The sequence below is a fragment of the Ostrinia nubilalis genome, chromosome 9, assembly GCF_963855985.1.
Source record: "Ostrinia nubilalis chromosome 9, ilOstNubi1.1, whole genome shotgun sequence".
Classification (NCBI taxonomy): domain Eukaryota; kingdom Metazoa; phylum Arthropoda; class Insecta; order Lepidoptera; family Crambidae; genus Ostrinia; species Ostrinia nubilalis.
The window spans coordinates 7,341,602-7,365,032 of record NC_087096.1 but is presented as its reverse complement, the minus strand read 5'-3'; the positions used below and the strand labels follow the sequence as shown (position 1 = coordinate 7,365,032).

The 23,431-nt window shown below is 34.9% G+C and overlaps 1 protein-coding gene and 1 long non-coding RNA gene across 2 annotated transcripts; both read right to left on the bottom strand.

Annotated features, from left to right (window-relative positions):
- Positions 1-351: 351 nt before the first annotated feature.
- Positions 352-20,843, bottom strand: LOC135074493 (aldo-keto reductase AKR2E4-like). Its single transcript, XM_063968797.1, has 7 exons — positions 20,746-20,843; positions 17,106-17,192; positions 15,344-15,526; positions 14,074-14,190; positions 9,203-9,370; positions 8,026-8,223; positions 352-776 (listed from the first exon to the last, which is right to left on the bottom strand). Exons 1-7 carry the CDS (start codon positions 20,815-20,817, stop codon positions 537-539), a joined length of 1,065 nt encoding a protein of 354 aa, XP_063824867.1. The 5' UTR covers positions 20,818-20,843; the 3' UTR covers positions 352-536.
- On the bottom strand, positions 13,190-13,788 carry LOC135074494 (uncharacterized). Its single transcript, XR_010257854.1, has 2 exons — positions 13,587-13,788; positions 13,190-13,330 (listed from the first exon to the last, which is right to left on the bottom strand). It is a non-coding gene; the product is annotated as an uncharacterized LOC135074494 (long non-coding RNA).
- Positions 20,844-23,431: the final 2,588 nt, after the last annotated feature.

The window sequence follows — 23,431 nt, the reverse complement described above, 5'->3', positions numbered from 1 at the left end:
TTTACAGTACTGAATCCAAAAACAACAAGTGATCAAGCTCTGATTCCAAAAAGGTATTATTATAATTCAATTATTGTAATACATTATATCGCCATATTGGTTTTGAGCAAAACTCATTAAAACGAACTAATTAGCCTTGACGGAATTGATTGAACGCAAATATTGTGAAAGGGTTATAAAAATGGACGATATCGCGAATCCAGTAGCATCAGTATTTTATTCTCCAGTAATTTCCAATACTTCAGCACCAAGCTTTTACCAAATATCTTATTGCATCACGTGTTCTCAGTCTTTTATTCTAAGTGGAAAAAATACAAATTCAAGAAAGGTAGTTGAAAATAAAACACAATAAGCGGTACAATAACTTTTATGTTGGCTGGCGCCCGACCAAGATGTAAATAAAGCTTTTTACACTTGCGTTATGAAGTCCCGGTTCTGGTAAATTATCTTCCACCCAATTCCATATTATGAAATGTACCTTTACCGTTCCATTTTATTCTCGTGCGGCGTTTTATAAGACACTTGTGAAACAGTACTTAATCCTCTACGCTGTGTGCGATTATGTATTCTATTTCTGAACCTGTAAGGTTCTTATTCGGGAAGGGGAAGTGAGGATGTGGGTACCATTTCGCTGGAGTTCTTAGTCTATAATTACTATTGAAAGCTGACAGTACTGCGACCTCCTCCGGTATGAGAGAGAAGTCGAAAATGTCGATGTTTTGCTTTATGCGCTCTTTGTTAGTTGATCTTGGTATCGCTACTATTTGCCGGTCCAGCTGAAACAAGATAAAATATATGTAGAGCTTAGATTAATAAAACCTAGATAGATAGTCAGTGCACGAAAGGTGAGGCAGTTTTTAGGGAGCCGGCACGGCTCACCCGTAAACGTCACATGAACTGTCAAAGTGAAAAATTGGTAAACACGTCCGACGAATTTTAATTAATTAAAACGGTTTGTGCTGTGAAAGGGTGTCTAAAATACATCAGAAAAACGAAAGAAAGTGACCAGTGTTACATTTCATAAGTAAGTAGGTACTACAAATCGACGCGTACTTTGCTTGAATTTGGCTTTCAAAAATTAAATACGGGAATGATACCAGTAACAAGAAAATTTATTTCCCAATTGTTCGCCGTACAAATACACTTCCTTTTTTATGAAATCGAGACTTTTAAGTCGATTTCTCTTATTGTAATTAGGTAGGTACTTTGAATTCAATAAATAAGTAAGTACATGATGCGTTTTGTTTTTGTTAATTATAAAATAATTAAAAACGTATTAAAAATTTCCCTACTTTCGGGAAAATCGCCTTCACTGTCTACACTCCCCAACAAAATTGACACTAATGACATAAGATTTTTGCCTCACTCTTGACGAAGCGTTTGTATAAAGTCTATCCATCTAGGTTTTATTAATCTAAGATGAAGAGTAAGTAAAAATAAATAAAAGAAAAAGTATTTTGTTGTACTTATACAAAATTGGTTGTTTTCATTCACGTTTTAGCAAAGAAATCTACATCCAAAATTACTTTAAACTTTTTTTCCGTATACAAATTCAAATTGTCAGTTAGTTAGGTATATTGTTTCCCAGAAAAGTTTCTAGTTTAAGAGCCATTTCACAAAAATATTCCGCGCGAATTTAGGTAAAAGCTGTCAACGCAACGTCAAAAGAGTAAAAAGAACGCTGAAATGGACAAAAAAATCTTGAGCCGTGACCGTATTAAGATTTGATTTAAGTTATTAATTTTAAGGTAGAATGAGGTATTCAAACTTGATAAATTAATTTAACTTTTTAATAGAGTTTATTAAGTCTTTTATATTTCGATTCATAATGAAACACGAATAGGCACAAGCCCAAACTCCATAGGGTTCTATTGTTTTGTTACGGAGGTGGCCATTGCATCTCCTCCAGATCCATTATCAGATAGAGCTAAGAAATAAATAAATAAATATTATTATAAGTAAACAAATAACTAAAATAATTCATCTTACTATCTTACTTCTTACTAGTCTTACTAATATTATAAATACGAAAGTTTGTGTGGATGTCTGGATGTTTGTTACACTTTCACGCAAAAACTACTGAACAGATTTTGATGAAACTTTACAGTAAAGTACAGCAGTACTAGGCAGTCTGTGTTCAACTATCACTCGGGTCGGACGTTCCTATCGCAAGAACTTTGGTTCACTCAGTTCCGATACGACTCTAGTGCTGTGTGTGATTTTCGTGAATACAATGAGTTTATTAATTTCTACGAGTGGATTTCATTTTGCCTGAGACCTACGCCATGAACCCTAAACCAGAAGACCCTGTCGCCAACTACAGCGACGCTCATCCATCCCTGGCGTCGACCAGAATAACAATGATAGGCTATAATTTATGACGATCTGTGACAAACTAAATTTCAAGCGGGTGAAGCCGCGGGCAATACTACATATTTCATACTAGCTTTTTGCCCGCGACTTCTTCTGCGATGAAGTGGAAAATGGTTCTAATAGAATTAAAATATTCTAAGAAAATTAATTTTGTTAAATGATTATAATAATATTTTTTGATATAAAATCTACAAACTATTATGTTTAAATATTTGAATACTTACAAAATTATGAATCTTTCTAAAACAAAATTAAAACACTACACCTGCCGCAGATTTCTTTTTTGTTTTTCTTTCAGATGCTAAAATCACCAGGCTATTGTGTGCGCATACTTTGGAGTATTCCACATACAACTGGTCGTCGGAGAAGCATAGATTTCCATTAAGTCTACTCCCGCTACCTTATGGCACTCCGCTAAAACTCGTGAGGGCGCCAACACTTGCTTTTGTATCGAAAATTAGTATGAGCAGCTGTGCACGCGGTTGCCCGTTGCAGGCTCTATGCAACCACACTATTTTAAACCGTGGTCCCTAAGCATGAGATGTGAAACTGCACTCTCTTGAATTCTCTTGAATTTGATGGTGTTAGGGGAATCCTAGGAATGAATACATACTTTCCAATGGAATCTCCTCATCAATATTGCGAAATTGCGAGTTGCAATGCAATGTTACGTTTTCACTTGTTATTTTATTGTAATCTGACCTTGATTTTTCAAACACGTGTCAAAATAAAAAAAAAATTTAAATCAAAAGTACTAAGGAATATTTCATTGATATCAACTTAGAAACAAGCACAGATCACAGAAACTAAAGGGAAATGTGACAAGGGACAAATTGGAACATATTGCTTGTGAAAGCAATGATGACAGTAGCGACGTCATTATGTAAACAGTTTATATTGCTTGAATAGTACTAAAGATTATTCGGACGTTGAATACTGATACTGCAGTGGATAATGAGCACATAATTTGATTTCTTTGTGTGTGTGAATTTCTAATACGACACTGAGTTTCGAACTCAGCGCATTCTTAGCATCTCTCTATATTTCTATGGAACCAAGTTATCTCCCAAATAACATTCCACACCTTTTTAACCTAGTCAGGTAATAATAATTTTAATAAAATACGAAGCACGTCATCTGTCAATAGGATATTATGTATATTTTAGAAGTTAATAAATTATGCATAAAATATAAACACTTTAGAAGTTTAGTTAAATCGTAGAATTTCTGAAAAACAAGTACTAAAACCGTACTGAAAAAAAAAAGTATTAATAATATGTTATCTAATTTATTTATTAAACGTCGAATTTTATCAAAGATTTTGGACTAAAGTTTTTGAAAATATTTTATAGCCTACATAGAAAAAAATTAGGATTCTAAATCGTGAAAGAATTTTTTTTCGGAGCCTATTGCCTCCAAACAAACAATTAAATCTTTCCTCTTTTATTAGTATAGATTTAACAACAAAGCTTCCCTCTCGAAACAAAACGCTTCTTTTTCTTCTTCACGAAACAAAACTCAAAGCGGATAAATAAATAAACAAATCTTTGGACAATTTCACAGCGCCATCTAGTCCAAAAGTAGGCAACCAATAATATGCTTGTGTTAAGGGTGCTAGCATAATGGATATACTTTTTTATAATTTATTTATTAAATTAAATACATGGTACCTACATATTATACATAGTTACACCCAGATCCGTCAAAGAAATTAAAATTCATCATTTCAATTTCTGCTCGACCGGCCGACTCGAAACAGCCTCTCGGCATAGTATCAAATGTATTTGGTCGCCGTACAAATCACCGCTTCACGACACGAACGCACGTAAACGTCACGGCGGGAAAAATGACACAGGTCCTGCCTTGACGGGCGCTCGCGCCATACTAATCGATGTCGGCTTGCGCATTGTAATTTATACTGATATTCACATCAATATTTTGACAAAGTGGTTACTAATATTTAAACAATAACTGTAGAAATCAATTCTACAATGAATATTCTTTATTTTGGGATACTTTTATTGCAGTTATTGCTGTGTTTTTAAACCAAAAACCACGATCAAAATGTGACGTTAATCTTCAAATTTGCCAAATTATTTTTAGATTTTACTCAATAATGGTAATGAAATTCAAGAATCTATTTCATTAATGGACTACAAGAATATATGTCCGATGATTACTATATATTTTTAAGCTTATTATACGAGCATAAATAATAGATACAGGACTTTGAAAATGAGTCTGCGGCAATTTTTCCGTAAAATGGTTGTGGGAGATGGGGCACTGTGAATTAAGCAAAAGAGTTTTAGTAAATCCGTTTCATTAATGGTCAACGCCAAGGATTGACCTATCTTTCGCAGTTATTAAATAATCTCTGGGTGTTGCTTAAGATAGTAATTCATGCTTCCAAAATCTTATAAATTCGCACGAAAATGTAAAATGGCTCTTAAAGGTCGTGAATTTATAATGATCACAATACAAAGTACGAGTAGATACTACTTATAGTAATGTTGATATAAGTCCCCATAAGTCGCTAGACTACGGTGTTGTTAAGGGTCATAAAAATTACTATTAACTTAAAATAGACTACTATTAAACTCTTGATTTCTTGTTTAAAAAGTTGTTAAGTAACAATAATTAGGTAGATGCTTTCTCATTGAATTTTATAAGACCAAGTAGCAAATGTAGTTGTGCATGATGTTGTAATACGCAATGCAATCCAATCATCCCTTAATCCCACGCAAGCTTAGCCCCAGCACGATGTACTCGCAGTATGTAATATCAGACTGAATTGTATAAACATCTTGGAATATGATGAAACATGACAAATATGAGAGCAAAGGGTGGAGTTAACCATAATTTATCACTTGGATTGATTTTACAGTAATACCTATCTAATTTCTATTGAAACTCACAAGAGCAATATTATAGAGTTCATTAAAATGCTAAATTATAATATTTCAGTTTCTGTAATAGTAGTACTATTTTGGATAGCTATTAAAACATTTTTCCGCAAGGAATTAAATCAAAGCGAATATGGAGTGTAATAAGTACAAATATTACATAACTAGTTTTTATCTGTAGCATTTGTATCCTACGAGTATATAAAGATTGCATCGTTGTTTTCAAAAAGTCGTGTTACAAAACAGTATACCTTCAGGAAACACTGAAGTTATTTTCAAATTGAACGCTATTTACATTTTACAGTAAAAAGCTTCTAAAATAAATCTATGATTTGTAAAGTGCCTGGAAACCGATTGAACATAACATGTTTATGCTGCAATACGTTTTCTTTTACATTCGAGTGGAATTTGCAAGAAAAAGTTAAATATCGTAGTTCTGTTGTATAAATTATGCAATACAAAGCTTGCCTTGATGCTCATAATTTGAAATTATAAATTGTGTCGGTTATTTTTCCCTGTCATCTTTGCTTTTCTATAAGAATCAATGCTAGTAGTATTAAATTTTATTCTACTCACAATATCCACAAAAATTCCTTCTTTCAAGATTAACTTTTACAACATTTTTGTTAATGCAAATATTGATAAAATGAGCATGTATTGTTTCGACTTGGTAGAGTTAATCTATAGCCGATATCGGTTACGTTGCCTTTCGTGGAATTCATTAAACATTTAGTCCTGACCATTAGTTGGGAATAATTTTCAATATCTAACCGGGTTCCGCAGACAAAGCACTCAGAGACGGATGATGAGGGTCCCGAATGGACGTGGGCCCTTATGATCAGACGTCAAGTCCATTACTTTACTAAAATCTGATATAATTTATAGATAGCTCCATAAATACATCAAATACAGCCCTATAACAAACCTGTCAGACTGTGCTTATGCAATTCAATTAAAAAGTTAACGTAAAGCGCTTTTAAGAAGCCTACCTATTTGTAGAAAATAAATGATTTTAAGGCTGAGTTGCACCACTTAACTTTAACCGTAACTTGAACGATAACCGGTGTTTTTGTATGGAGTTTGACAGATTTTTGACGTTTTTTAAAGTTAAAGTTTTCGGCACGCATGCGGATTGCCTGTATTTCATTATTTCTTAACATGTTTTTCCGTTCTGCGTGCGTGTAGCCCGCCGCACACGTGCCGAAATTCGTATCATAGAAAAAAGGCAGTAATCTGACTTATAATCTACAATTCATCAACTTCGGATGTAATAAACAATAATATTTACTTTCAGCATTGTTCTTGAAAACATCTAATTGAAAAGGCACATAATACTCATTTCGCGAATGCGAGATAATACAGATTTAATTAAATAGCAATTACTCGCTAAGATGATGTACTATGAAGCATTACTTTCTTTCCTACGCAATTTTGCTCCAAGTCATGTTTCCTTTGTATGTATTTAGTGTTCTTTTTTGCTTCTGATATTTAATAACGTCCAATTACAGTCCCATAAGGTATCTGCACAATATTATAATAACATGGCAATGTTGTGTCGTGTCTTGAACCTTAATATAGCTATGAAGCCAAATAGGTATTACCAGCGTATTTTTTAGTATTAGTACTCTAGTTATAATTATTATGCCAAGATATTTCTGTTCGAAATATTTTATGGGTTTATTTTGATAAGTTTATTCACGAGGACTATTGTGCATGGTAGGTAGGTATATAATATCATTTTGGAATAAAAGAAAAAAGAAAGCAGCCCAAACAAAGCAATATGAACTAAAGATTTTTTATCAGTATTCAGTAACAATGTCACTATACTTATAACGTGATGGCATAAGCGACAGGACAAATATACCCAAAAATACAAAAAGGCGTTACGAATTAGCCCCGCAACTCACGCGATTTTGAAGTAAATCCTCAAATCATTCACACAATTCACATTACCTGCATGCAAGCGTTTCAGAATAGACAAAGTTTGTTCAGTAAATAAGCACATCACTCTGGTGAAACCAATTTAACTGTTTTGCCAAAAAGTCCTTTTTTTGCTGAACAAAACTCGTTCAAAATAATCGTTGTGCTTTACACGTTAAAGTAAATAATAGAAGCGCTTGGAATAAGCCCGTCTACTATGGTAGAAACACGGTTATTTGAAGAGCGAGAGACTCGCGGAATTCCTGAAAAATATTTAGACTGGCGTTATTTGTATTCGCTTTGGCGAGCGAACACGTTCTAGGTAGTTACGGCAGATGCACTGTTGTGATACAACATTTTCGTATTTATTTTGTCGTGATAAGTTTTTTAAAGGTGAACTAAGTATGATACGAACCCACTCGTATCATTGTTCTACTTTTTAATTGTTTAACGTCACTTTTTTTAAATGTTTAAATACAAAATAAATTATTGTCTGTGTGTTTTTTATTCAGATAACGCATTTCATTAAAATAAAGACTGTAGATTTTTAGAATGATCTCTAATGTCTATTTTTTCTCGGTTTTTCATTTCAATTCCCTGGATATCGTCGTAAACAACTGTCCCTATTATAAAATTCAAGTCTGTATTACCCGTCCTCTGGCTATGAATTGGGGATCTGTGTCACGGTCATCTCCTATTTAAAAGCAAGGGACGTCTGGTTTTACCCTTATATTGCCCCGAACGGACTTTGCCCCATTACGATAGCCCCGTGCGTGCAATACCAACCAACTGAAAAAGATGGGTAAAGGTAGATAAACACTAAACTTACAAGGTATCTAAGCAGTATTTGAGGTACAGTCTTCCCGTGTTGAGTGGCTATCCTTTGCAAAGCCGGGTCGTCTGCTTTAGGAGGCGGGGCATCTGGTTTTCGACCCAATATTGCCCCGAATGGACTGTACCCCATTACAATAACTCCGTGCGTGCGACACCAGCCCACTAACTCCTCTTGAGTTATAGATGGGTTCACCTGAGAATGAAAAAGAAACAGTGAAATATTTTTAATCTGCTTGAAAGGCGGTGAGGTCGTATTTCTACTCTTTGATATATTTTCAGACCATATTTAATATTACTGGCTTTTTTTTAATAAACTTTCAGGCTATAGGTACTGCTATGAGTCTGTAAGCCGTATACAAGCTTTTGAGGATTAACGAGATAGGAAAGAACGATAAATTATTAGGTGGACTGGGACTTGATTAATTTATTTTGTGTGGTATTTTTCAGTATCTCACTCACGAATATACATAAAAAGACTTTTGAAACACAAATAATCTTTTAATACTTTCTGTTAATGCATCTAAATTCAAACAAATAAAAATAAATAAGAATGATAAATTCTGATTTCTACAATTCAAGACCAATAAAAATGTAATAGACAAGTCGAATCTGTGCAAACTTCTTCAATAATAAAAAAAACATCTTACTCGAAATTGTCGCGGAACGATTTCAGTCTGTCTCGAAGCCATCTCGACTTTATAAAGCAATTCAAATAGTGGCAAATGAAGAGAATATCGAACCGCTTTAAATTCTAAAATGATTCTTATAAAAACTTAAATCTTTCCGTTTGCCAGCGATTTCTCTTTTCGTCTTTTTCTTTCGAGTGTTTTGAAATTGCTTTCCACAGAGTTATCTGTGTTGCTTTCCAAACTCGAATAAAAGTCGAAATATAATGTGTCTGTGGTACCAATTACAATTAAAGCAGTTTGTTGAACCTGTGGGCTCATATTATTAGGTAACTTTTTTACCAAAATCTTAAAGTGCCAAATACAACTTAAAAATACCTATTACATATTTTGAAAATACATCCTTCAGCAACGACATTTTGAATGTCCCCACATACAAAAAACCTTTTTTCACTATTACCGTCATTCCTTCATTACAACTATTATTATTGAGTGTCTGGTTCATACATGTGGCAATTTTATTGACAGAAAAATTTCATAAGTTACCTCAATTTGTAGTACAGCTGGTTTGATTCTGGCATTATCCCAGAGTCTCTGCATTTGCGTTATATTAAAATTCGATACTCCAATAGATTTGGTCAGATTGGCTTCTACAGCGTCTTCCAGTCCTTTCCACGTTTCCAAGTAATCGGTCAAACTGATGCTGCCGTTTTTCTGAAAACAAATAAGTCACTTTAATGAAGATAGTAGTTTTCAAATAGTTTGCAAGTTTCTTCTAACACAAAGGGTTTTTTAACAATATCTAAGATCACAATCCTTCACTTTACAAGTCATAAACATCTGACATTCTTATGTATTCTTATGTATCGAATGACATAAGTTAACTTGCTCTATAAACAATTCATGTCTGAAATGCCCTAACCAAACTATGCTCTCTATGGCCACTGGTTTACAAAAAATTGAAAAGTAACGACAAACATTGTCTAGTTTCTATTTAATAACATTCATTCATCATTAGACTTAACAAACTGACACTTGAAATAAAAAAAGGTTGTAAAATCTACATTAAAACTTTAAAAGTCTAACTAGTCCATTTACCCGTCTTGTTCATATTTTTCATGTCAAAACTAAAAATAATTTTCTTATTTAAAAACTTGGAATACAATGTGCATTGAAAGTTCTCTTAAAAACTTGAAGCACAATGCATTACAACATTTTAGTGATTCCCAAGTTTCCAAATTGTATTTCGACAAAAATTTGTCTTAAAAAGTTCGTCTTTGTTTCTCATGACGAGTGGGCGATGCAAACTTACGAGTCTTAAAAAACTGAACTTCTAATTTTACCAATGCTTTTGTTGCTTATTCCTACACAAGAAATTTCTGTCTTTTGCTGAAACTCATTTTAACCTGACCTTTAACATAGTACTTAAAAATAACTGTGATGCTTACACTTTTCTCCATTCTCCAAAAAATTGATACTTAGTTAATCCTTCACAAAAACAAATTCTATACTATCTATACTTCTATATCTATACTATCTATACTTCTATACTAATCTATACTATCTATACTAATATTATAAATGCGAAAGTATAACTCTGTCTGTCTGTCTTGCTTTCACGCCTAAACCGCCGAACCGATTTTGATGAAATTTGGAATAGAGACAGTTTGAGTCCCGGGAAAGGACATAGGATAGTTTTTATCCCGGTTTTTGAAACAGGGACGCGCGCGATAAAGTTTTTCTGTGACAGACAAAATTCGACGGGGGCGAAGTCGCGGGCGGAAAGCTAGCAATACAATAATTCATTATCACCACAGAACTCTATCAATTTATTCGAACTATGACACAACTTTGGTCAACTATCAAGACACACTTTCTTCCCGAAACTCGGTTCTACCTAGTGATGTACACACAAGCACATCCGAATCCTTTTATTTAGAGCTGGGTGTCGTTTAGAGAGCTCGCCTAGTTTGTATGAAGCTCGATCGATCTCGAGGCTTTTTCAGGCCTCAAGTCTTTTTAGTGCAATAGTCTTTTTCTGAATTTACTCTTTATGACATAAGAAATGCATCTATCTATTTATGAATTCTAATTTTGGATTTTATTAAAGGCTCACGATGTGAACTCTTTTGAAGGCTTGAATTCTTTCGAAGTCTTGAAGCGTAGCTCAGTTAGCTGGCGTCTTGGCTAGGCTCGGACGAGGCATGATGCATCGAGGCTTCAAAAATAAAACTCGACGGCTCCAGTTTGTACATCACTAGTTAAGTATACCTTCGGGTTATCGAATCAAAGCGGTTAATCGTTAATCGGCTACGATAAAGACAAAATGCGATCGATCCAAGTTGTCCAACTCGAATCACGCTGCAGTAAAACGCTTTTTGATGGACGGTAGAGATTAATAGCTGGATCGGTACTTGGCTGCGGTGGTCGGATATAATTTATTGGACAGATTTAGGTGACCCTATTGGAGATGATCTCTGAAAATTTGAAACTCAATGGTTGCATTCAATTCTGAAAATTAACTTATCTAAATCTTACACTTCTACGTAGACAATAACGGACCAATAAGAGAATATCTTGTTTGAAAGAGATCGCTTCCTAGCGAGCACGCGTTTGAATAAGAATAAGAATAAGAATAAGAAATTTATTCATAATGTTCATTACATGTCAAATTTTCAATATATTTTCTTATTAATAATAAACAATTGCAGTGTTAATAAGAAAGAAATCATGTCCAAATAAATTGAACTTGTATTTCTTTCATTTATCTGTCTTATGTAGTGTGCAATAGAGAGTATTCGCTCTCTATCAAGTACATTGTAGAAAACTGATCACACAACAAAACAAGTCGATTATTTCCACATAATATGGTGATTTGAACCTAAACCTTTAACTTTTTGTATATTTGTAAACTCTGCTCTTAAACAAATACCAGTTCCAGGTAATATAAATATTTAAATTAAAGGAAACACTGAAAATTAATTTGCATGAACGGTATCTGCTTTGTATCTACTCGTGCCTACATTACTAACATTAACCTTTAACTACTGACGTGGGGGCCTCTCAGGCCTTGCAAAAGTCAAATTGTTGAATTTCTCCTCTCCCACGTGCACGACACACTCGAATCTTTTAGTACCTTCGAGTTTCATTGCGTCGAGCCTGTCAACAACGGTGCACGTGATTGCACGCGCAATTTCAGTAGGTAAATTAATTTTAAAGTTTCTTGTGGGCCTCTCAGGCCCCCACCTCAGTATTGGCGTAACTTTTTTTATGTATAGTTTTCATTTAGTTGTCGTCTTTTCTGGAAATAATTTGAAAAACTCTATAATATGGAGCCCACAGTACGTCGTCCGAGAGAAAGCGGTATCTCGGAAGTAAAAATAACCAGCATTTAACGAAAAATAGAAGAACAGTAGTTTTTGGCACGTATGCTAGGAAATGATAAGCCTGTACCTGTCTATCAAGATTTAAACGATGAAACCAAGTGCCATACATGTATTTTGAAGATTCAAATGAAATCTACATTTTAAAAACATGTATGGCTTCCTTCACTGAGCAAAGCAAGTTTATCCAGACTGTGTTTAATTCGCACTATTTGATGTGTGTAATTTTTTTCCCCCTATTTCATATTAGGATTACTGATTTATCATTAGCTAAAAAGACTATTGAAAATTAAGATTCTAAGTTGATTTGTTGAATTTTTTAATATTTTTCATGATAACTTTGTGAATCATGATTTCACGAGATTTTTGCCAAAAATGCTACATGTTTTCTAAATATTGAAATAATACGTACTTATTAACAAATAATTTACATAAAAATCGTTTTATTGTATTTAAATATAACCACTGTTTATAATTATGCAACATAAAACCCTAAAAAGATTAAATATTTTTAAATATAAGCACACATATGTACGGGCCTCTCAGGCCCCCACGTCAGTGTTTACGTGAAATTAAATCCACCTCAGTAGCTAAAGGTTAAGGGCATGTCTAAAGTAGTCCCTAGACTAATAACAAGTTATATTTTTACTTTAAAGATCTTATGCTAGTCAGTGGTCAAATAATTTGAAGTTGTATAATCTATAAATAAGAATAGCACTTTGTAAGCTCTATTAATAGTCTATACGGTAAGTCCAGGATAGATGCCCCACTTTTTGAAACAGCTCTGTTACTCAGTCAGTAAGTTTTTATCAACAATTTGACCTTAGTATCTGTAAACTTTGGTCTTCCGTCTATGATATTACTATAATTATTTTTGTTTAAGTTATACCGATTCTGAGTAAACACCATTTTAATTGACCTCTTAAAAGTGGGATAGACGCCTAATGTGGGGGATAGAAGACTCACTGTATGATTGCTTTAAATGATAGATGCCTGATGCAGGGATAGATGACTCTTTAAGACAGTTTTTGAATTCTAAGGATCAAATGCATTTTGAAATCAAACAAGCCAAGTATTATTATTTTAGATTGTTTGTTATTAAATGAATTAAAAATGAAATTTAATATTTTTTATTAAAAATAATACATACATCCACCCGAAAAACATAACCCTCCTTCTAGCGCAGTCGGGTAAAAAGGTTATTCGATCAGAAGGGCACCCTATTTATTACTTTCCTAAGGTTAGGTGTACTATATTCTTTTTTTCTTCTTACTTGATTACTTCTTACTACCTGTGACAAAAAGAGCAGGTTAGGATAGATGCCCCTAGGTGCATGGGACATGGCCCTAAGGGCATCTATACCCAAAAAAAATTAGGCAACTATCCTTTTAGCATAGGATAGGTGCCTTTTTTAATAAAAATTATAAATACGCTAAAAATCGAATTAATCTTAGCTATCCCGTATTTATAAGATAGTCTATCAAATTATATAAAAATCTGCTTCATTTTACAGCTGACAAAAAAATTATCCATTAAAAGATACTTACCAATATTATTTCGACGCTCGCTAAGGTCTGGCCGCGGAAGATTTTTGCTCTCAGTGGCTAAACGAACGCACTCTTTGATGGTTTGCGAGGCTCAAAGTGGTACGGGGAGGTCCCTTTCTATTATACGTACTATAACTTTAGGCTAAGTAGCTTGTAACATAGTGTACTTGAAATCGCGGCACCTATCCCATTGGGGCATGTATCCTGGTATTACCCTACAAATAAAGAAAGTTTGACTTTGAGTAGTACTCGTAGTTGTATAATGATTTTAATATTTAGTCACAAGTTTGTACTGACTTCGTTTATTAATATTCCTTACAAGGGCTTTTAGGGCACGTGTAATTTTAGCTGTCATTTTGAGTACCTAGTCAAAATGTGAATGTGTAGGCAAAATTAACGAGAAACTGTGTAGGTTGATAGTCTGTCGTCAGTTTTGGCTACACGTACATATTATAACTATTTGAATATTAAATAGGTAGGTACCTACCTTATATGCCATCGGATAGTGCATCAAGTACAAGTCGACGTATTCCATTTGCAGATTTTCCAGGGACTGCTTCAGGGCTGGGATCACTTCACCCCTCTCGTGGGCGTCATTCCATAACTATAGCATAAAAAGAGTTATTTTATAACCATTCCGCTTTTACTCAGCCTTAAGTAGTATGATTTGCACCACCTAACTTTAACCGTAATTATAACGATAACCGGTGTTTTTGCTTGGGGTTTGACAAATTTTTGACATTAAAGTTAAAGTAATAAGCTGCACAGCCTAAGGCTGAGTAGCACCATCTTACATTAACAAACGTCAAAAGTCCTTCAAACTCTATGCAAAAACACAGTTTATCGATATTATTACAGTTAAAGTAAGGTGGTGGAAATAGCGTCAAATATTCATGTTCTTACGAAAACGTTAATGTAGCTCTTATGTGAAAATCTTAAGGATTTAAGAGTAAAAAGTTCTGCAATACATAGTAACCATAGAACAAAGAGAAACCAACAACCAGATTGACCGAACGCTTATCCCCGTTCATTTGTTTTTCACCAAAATTCTTAATCCCATAAAAATACAAGACTAAAGAAAAAGGTTTCAGAGTTAAAAGATTTTCTTTGTTTCATCCGTTGCTTCCATTATTTTTAAATAAACTAAGATTTAGCTGGTTCTTTTAGTTTCGATTCGGATCCCTTAGACAGAATTAAGGGGATTAGTTGTATCGAACACTGGCTTATGTCAGGCGAACGCTCTTTTAAATCCAGCGTAGTATAGATAATGTATTGAAATACGTAAGAGACTCTAGTGAAAGGCTTAGGGACTTCTATTTTTAAAAATTTTAACACAAAACAAAATGGGTAGACCGACCCTGTAGAGTAGACTATAGTTATAAAGTAAATATTCAGTCTGCGCCAATAGACCAGCAAATAGAAAATATGGTAAAAAGTATCTTTCTCTATAGAATTACTGTGATGTGACCCTAGAAATGCACATTTCTAAGTACATATTTTATACAAGATGCAAAAACAGCCTGTACGAAAAGGGGTAATTTTAGTGTTTAAATACAATAGCATTTAAAATGTATAGAACTAATGCAATATCTCAAAAACCAATGACGTTCACATATAAATTCTTGCAGCAGAATCATCTATTTTTTGTTTTCAAACTGCTAAATTCGGTTGACACGGTCTATATGTATAGTCTAGCTTGTCCCAAGCTAACATGGCAAGCGCAATGTCGCTGAACTAAAGACACGTCCGCAACTTACTTTCGTAGTGATGTACACGTTGTCCCTGTGGAGGCCTTTGTCCCGCAGGTAGTCCCGGACTCCCAGGCCGACCTCGTCCTCGGTGCGGTACAAGGCCGCAGTGTCGATGTGCCGGTACCCGGCCTCTAAGGCCCATTGTACCGCGCGGGCGAGCGAGTGGTTCGCTGACAACACTCGTGTTCCCTGAGTTGACATGTTTGGAAATAAATGTTTTAAGCAAAAATATTTTAACTAATTTAAGGTAAAATTTCAAGTAATATTTTCGTATCCTACTCTTTGTCGAAATTTGTCGATAGATTTCTGTGGGCTTTTTCCAATACTTATTCAAGGCTGCTGTGTCGATGTACTCGTAACCGGTAGGTACAAGAACAAAACAAAAATAAACGTAGAACCAAACTCATACAATAAGAGAAAATATAATTTTGTTCCAAATGCCTTCCATCGTATTTATTCTGTGGTATACGTCATTCAGCCAATAACACTCCTAACTCTTAATCAACAGTACCTACTCGATAGGAAAATCTGATGCCAATTAGCGCGCTACCCAATTTCAAAAAGTAAAACTAACAACGTTCAGTTTTCTCATCATTTTATTTATACTACTCTCTTCATGACTCTGCTAAAACGCTTTCTATTTTATTACGCAAAGTGAAATGTAACAATATCTTAGCTGAACTATTTCTCGAACCCGTAAATACAGTCGCAATATTTTAACGTTATCGTCATTTATTTCTTCGGTCGCATATTTCACGTCATAAACTTGTTTCTTGGCTCGATAGCGAGGGCACAAAATAGATAGTAACAGAAGACAATCAACTGTATGGCTGTGTTCCACCATCTTAATTTATCTTTAACAAACGTCAAATATCTGTCAAACACCATACAAAAAACACCGGTTATTGTTATAGTTACTGTAAAATTAAGACGGTGCAACTCAGCCTTAATCTTGCATACGCACACAGACGCACTGGTTTAGACTGGTTTATTTTTATTTTATATATTGATTAGGTTTATACCACAGTTGAAAATCGAGTTGTGTTAGTAATTACACTTTTGTTCGTTACACGTTTGAACGTGGCCTCTCACTATAGGCCTTATACAGAAGCTCAAAGTTGCACAGCGTGCTATGGAGAGGGCTATGCTCGGTGTTTCTTTACGAGATCGAATCAGAAATGAGGAGATCCTTAAACGAACTAAAGTCGCTGACATAGCCCGACGAATTAGCAAGCTGAAGTGGCAATGGGCAGGGCACATAGTACGTAAAACTGACGGCCGATGGGGCAGCAAGGTTCTGGAATGGAGGCCACGTACCTGAAAACGCAGCGTGGGACGTCCACCCATAAGGTGGACCGACGACATCATAAAAGTAGCAGGGAAGCGCTGGACGCAGCCCGCGATAAACATGAAAAGCATTGGAGGAGGCTTATGTTCAGCAGTGGACGTCCTATGGCTGAAATGGTGATGATGATGACACTTTTGGTCCGCGAGCGTTGTCTATAGCCGGGTCCAGACGGCTGTAGTGTATAATGTAATCCACCGTGCAATGTAACATGTATTCTACGTGTGGACGGTACTACGAGGATTAAATGTAAAGTGCTGCCCATATTTCCATAACATTACACGGTGAATTACAATACGCGTTACACCCGTCTGGACCGGCTTATGTTGTGTGCGTTACCCGGGCGCACTTTGTATGTAGATTCTTCTGCTCCTATCTACTTTGTGACGGGAGTGCCGATGCCTTGGAGGATAGAATACTCACATCAGCCAAGTGGCCGAGGCTCGTGCCGAGTGCGACTGAGGGTATGTCATGCCCATCGATCAGCTTGAAGGCGTGGTGAGCATTTGCCTGGAACAAAATACGAATATTAACGTTGATTTTATAGTTGTTTTAAAAAATTACAAACTGGCGCACTTCGTGATTATCAGTGGCGAATAATCGCTGTATGTAGATAGATTCTAGGTAAATCATATACCGTATCTTACATCTCTGCATAGGAGTGCCCTGCGTGCCCAAACAACTGCACGCAGAAAGATATTTTAATGAATGCCACTAACAACGCCACTCTTGTAGCGGAGCTGACAGTGGTTTGTTGTCGACACGACAAGAAGAAGAAAGGTGATTATACATACAAACATCAAAACTAGTATAATCTAGCCGGTAACTATCACCTACTTTTAAAATATCTTAAACCTAAACTACTAAAAGCATGGTCCTAAAAATAACATAAGTTCAAGAGATTCGAGTATCTTTAAAATTCATATTTTAAGCTTATGCACCGCAATACATTTTTATGGTTAAAAATAATCGCATCCGTCAAAATCTGTGGTGAATACGACTTTTATGATACTAATCGCGTATCCATCCATCTCTACTTGTTAATACCTTATTGTAGCGTAAGACACGTGACTGTTACTATACACGGCAAAATAAGCGACACAACTGAGTCATATTTGAACAAAAATACAATAGAACGATGTTATTCTACTTTCCATAATACAATAGGCAAAGCAATCCTGAAATCGCGTTACACACGCATAGATTTTACATAAGCTACGGTAAGCTGGATTAGATACAGTGTCGAGTGCTACCTAGTTTATCAGCTAACCCGATTTTACAGGTGCCCAGGGGACGCCCGAAACTTTACAGGTAAAATTTAAGTACGTATAACCCAAGGTACAGGTAGTAAGGAATAGATAAGTAGGTGTGCCGCTAAATTATGTATTATGGTGAGTAAGTTAAGGGCGTAAACAGGGCGTAACGCCTGAACTTGGTTTGGTATCGACGAAATCTTCTTGTCTTGCGGTCGATTTGTGGGTCACGGGAATATGCTGGTAGATTTTCAGGCGTAGTAACGTTTTAATTAACGTGTGAGTCTGAAGTAGAGGAAACGCTGTATGGGAGAAACTACATGCACCTTTATAAATCTTATTAAACTTTGACTTTGACCTTCCAAGACTAATACTTACATTAGAAATTTTTTAATGATGATTGATGATTTTTGATGAAATAAGATCTTTACAAGATAAGTAGTTTCTGAAAAAAATCGTAACAAACAGACAAATATACAATCCATATTAAAGCAATAATACCTATAAGTTCTTAATGTTAAAATTAAGTAACTTAAGATAGGAGCGTGAGAGCAATTTCACGTCAACCATGTTATTATTAGAACATTATTATTATAATGATTTAAGATAATGATGGAGCACGAATGAATGTGCCACGCATCATTACCCGCTTGACACATTGCGTGGCATCTATTAGCTTTTGCAGCTGCGCGCAGACCCAATCGCTGCGATTACTCAAACGCGCAACTAAATTATCGAGAAACCATTTGTCTGTTTTGATTGCATTTATATTGGAATTAATTACAGTTTTAAAACCAACCGTTAATGCTGTTTTATTTGTTTAGTAACTCTTACCTTCTATTAATAATTCTTCTTCTCTTATAAATTATTTACAAGATTAATCATAGCCCGAGCACATTCTTATAACGCTCCGTTGGTCCAAAAAAATTGAGGAAATTAAAAAAAATCATAAGGTGAGAGTGTGAGACAGTGAGAGTGACTCCTTCTAAACTTGGAGGTTTCAAGTTTTACTCCCAGAGGGGACTCGTTACAACATTGAAGATTTAATTTACCTAATTTTCAGAAAAAAAAAAACTATTTTATGAATCCGAGCTTTGGAAAGCATGTTAATCCGTCTAATTAAGCCATGTCAGGCACCGCCAGTGCTTTATTTATCCTTTGGGATACACAATACAAAGAAGTTTATATGAAGATCATTAACTAACTTTATTATCCATTCTGTAGCTGCATATTGCAAAATAATCAGAACAAAAAAAAAATCCTAAGCATTTGCACAAGGATTAAGTCCCAACGCAAACCGTGGAGCTGCGACCGTCCAGTGGCGAGGGAAAATCATTTTAAAAACGAAGAAAGGCAACTCTTTAGCCGGCGGACTGTGCGGTCCAACACGCACAGGCTTAAATACCAATAAATCCGTCATACAGCAAGGCCAGGGGTGGTGTACCTTTTCTTCAGCTTTAATATCGATAAAATATGTCACATAAGTTTTTATGTTCATCGCATCTCTACATCTTATCACACTAGTTAGCTCTACTAAACACAACACAAGGTAAAGTCGTAAGGCACTTTGGTAAATTCTAGAAAATTCCCGGGTCTTGGAAGGGTTTCATATTAGTAGTCAGTTGTTTCATTTATTTTAAAACAATCAGCAAAACATAGATACCTAAGTAGTTAAAATTGCATCTATCGATTCCGAGATATTTTTGTAGTCAGATTGTAAGTATTCAAACCTGCCCTAGTGAAACAGGGATCAAAATGCAAAAGGTTGGAAATCAACCTTGACCGAAATCTTAACAATATTAACATATCGAGCTATTGGCGGCTGGCGACAAGAATTTTGTTTTATCAAAAATGGTACCTAATGTATCAAAAAAGGTTTACCATCCCTCAGCCAGGCGATATACGCTGGCTAACAATCGCGAACTATTGAATAACGATCCCTTTCTATTCTCGATAATCCCAAGCTTTTCCCGTCGAAAAAACGTATAAAACCACTCTTTGTACAACACACTCCGTGGATTTGGTGGTGTAGCTAAAATCTTTCATCGAGGCTTAAACCATTGTTGTTCATTATTTATGAAATGGATCAAAGCAAATTTAATCTCGAGCTCGATGGAATCTTTGAAATACACTTATATATAATTAATTTTAATTTAGCATTGTGTACTCAATCTTTACATTTTTAATTAAACATAAATAATATATAATTTATTCATTTGTAATAGCAATGAAAATTGAGTTGTTTTTGTTAGAAAATACGCCCATTTAAATAAATAGAATAACATATTTCCAAACAAAACTTTTAAAATTTGTCCTTACCTACTAACAAGGTCGGTAGGTATATACCTACTTTACATGTAAAGACATCTTTTACCGACGTGGCATAATCAAGGTTAAAGTATAATCTTTGTTACATAATATCATTTTATACATAATACAGGATGGAATTTTGTAATAACTACTCTTAACAAGAAAATTTTACTCGAAGAAAACATTCCTTTATTTTTGAAAAGAATGAGAACTGCATTCAAAGATTAGTAGTTTCCCTCCAGGTAGCACTATCAAATTCCACCCTGTATACTGCAACAAAAGTGCACCTATATCTGATGTGCAGTCAACACTACCCAAATTGAATAAAAGAAAGTCACATCCATTCACATTGTGTTAACCCATTCACAAACCTAAGGATTATTAGGTCACTCTTCAAGAAAACAATACAGCCAATAACACTTGCAATGTCTCGGTTTCGGATTTGAAACAACTTCAATCAGCGACAATGAAAAACAATTAAAGTGATTAGAAAATCTTACCCAGCTTTGTCCCAGTAGGATAAACAATAGAACGTGGGGAAGCCCGCGTACGCTTGCTGTGTGGCGCTCCATCTGACTAACACAACAGGGCTGCAGCTGTGAGCATACCTGCACATAGGGTTACCACATCTAAACAAAGTTATGCCCGTTTTCCTCGTCAATCCCTAATTTTTAAGTAACCTCTTTGAAAACAAAATTCCTGTTAAGTGTTACCATAGGAGTCACTTAAAAAATAGGGATTGATGTTGAAAACGGGCATAATTTTCCTAAAATTTTGTACGAGTATAATGTTAAGATTTAATTCTTTATTTGGCTGAAACGAACGAACGAACGAACTTATATTGATACTGTATATCTATACTGATTGTTAAAACACTTATGGTTCTATTACATCAAACCATCGTTTTGAATGAGCTAAGCTTAATGACTTCGGTAGGTATGTAATGTTTGACATCAATCGTTACAAGTGAATAAAATTACCCTTACTAACCAGTTAATATTAAAAGCTTTTCAAAAACCTTCCTAACTCTATTCCGAAACCGGCAACCCTATGTGGTGGGCGTGTATCATATCAGTCGTGACTGAATAAATAATGCATGTTTTTTGATAAGTTGCACGGATCAAATCACACGATTGAAACATGAGCTTTTTTGCCACGATTAGTAAGCCAGAACCACACAAATAGTCAAAATCAAGGAGGATATTATTGAAAGGACAAATCTGTATAAGACAGGTTTTATTGTTGTGTACGAAAGTAATTAGAAAAAGACAATTTTTTTAGGGTAGCTGCCAAAGCCACGATGACCTAAACTTCATAATTCACCAACATTAGGTATATCCTATACTAGCTTTCCGCCCGCGGCTTCGCCCGCGTGGAATTTTGTCTGTCACAGAAAAACTTTATCGCGCGCGTCCCTGTTTCAAAAACCGGGATAAAAACTATCCTATGTTCTTTCCCGGGACTCAAACTATCTCTATGCCAAATTTCATCAAAATCGGTTGCGAGGTTTAAGCGGGAAAGCGTAACAGACAGACAGACAGACAGACAGACAGACAGACAGAGTTACTTTCGCATTTATAATATTAGTTGGGATTGGGAGCATACGCTGACAAACTTTCAGCTTTTGCAAAATGACGTAGCGTAGGTCTAGCGTTCACTATCTCTTAGTCTACTACGTATCTAAAACCCCAGGTCATTAGTATTATACTAATCTATAAAATCAAATCAACCGTGTCACTAGCGGTGGACAGCCAAATAGGCACAGAAATAGGTGAGAGCAATCTGACAAACTAATTGATTAATCACATTAAATGTTACCGCTGATAAAGAGCCTGTCATCTAGTCAATAATGATATGAACATGCCAATTGTTACTTCCATGGTTGAGTGATAATCGTATCGCATGCGGTCGGCACGTGATACGCGACTGTGGTCACCAAATACCTATCGAAATTTTAATACACGTGCCGAGCCGAATGTTCTGTCGGCAAATGATAATACGTTCTGTATCACTTTTACCTACACCTACATTTCCAATTATTTATTTCAGTCAGATAATTGACCCCATTGGAATGTTTTGTATAAAGAACACTCTTTGAAGTGACAGTGGTTTAATATTTCATTGCGATAGTTGTTAATGAAGTATAATAGCTCAGTTTTGTGAAACTTTCACTTGGTTCATATTAAACAAAAGTTTTTATAATTTATGAATACCTATTTCTATATTTATGTATACCTCTTTATAACGAGGAAAGATATCCCTGATGAACATAGACTGCATTATAGACTTTTGTGACAGACCAAAAATATTATGCTAATTATTATGCTCTACTGCGCAGTCTACTTCTTCTTTTACAATATTTAGTAACTTAAACAGAATCCTTAAAATTGAAGTGTAAATAATGAATAAGTAATACCTAAGTAGGTACAAGAAGAAAAAGTCAATCACCTCATCTCAGCAAGAAATCATTATTATCGTATCGGCCGATAACAAAGACGGTTCGCAAAGTTCCGAACTGCTTCATATTGTCTTATCTTTTGTAAGATGGCTTAAACCCATTCACCAACGAAAAACTAATTTGCAACTTTTAATTAACGAGATTGTTGCAGATACTTGTGCCTAGGTTTCTTGCGAGATCTTGTAAACTACAAGGTCTTACTTAAACTCCTTTTAACCTTCAACAAACTGGAAAAAGATTGCCTACCATGTTATTTAAAGACATCGTCTATTTTTGGTTTGCTATTTTTGTTCACGATCCTGTACTTTTTTGGAATGAAGCATTGAATTTTTTTGAAGTAGGTAGGTACTAATAATAATACTGCCAGCAATTTCACAAACATGAATTCTGTCTACCATTAATTAAATTGAATTTTACGCCTTTAGCCTTTTTCCTTAAAATTAAGAACAAAACAACAAATTAATAAGGAAAATCAATATAGACATTTCCAAGTGATGCTGTAATTACTAATGTAGCAATATTAAAGTTTGAGATTTGAAAATTCATTTGAAAACTTCCAACAAAGTCGTGGGTGAGAAGATTTCTTTGAAGTAAGCCCTAACATTATCAGCCAAAGCCAAATTGGGATATAAAAAATCGAAAGCCATTTTAGTATTAAAGGATAAGAAGGAAAGCGAATATTCTGCGGATCCTAGCAACATAACTGTAAAGATTAATATGTAAGAAAG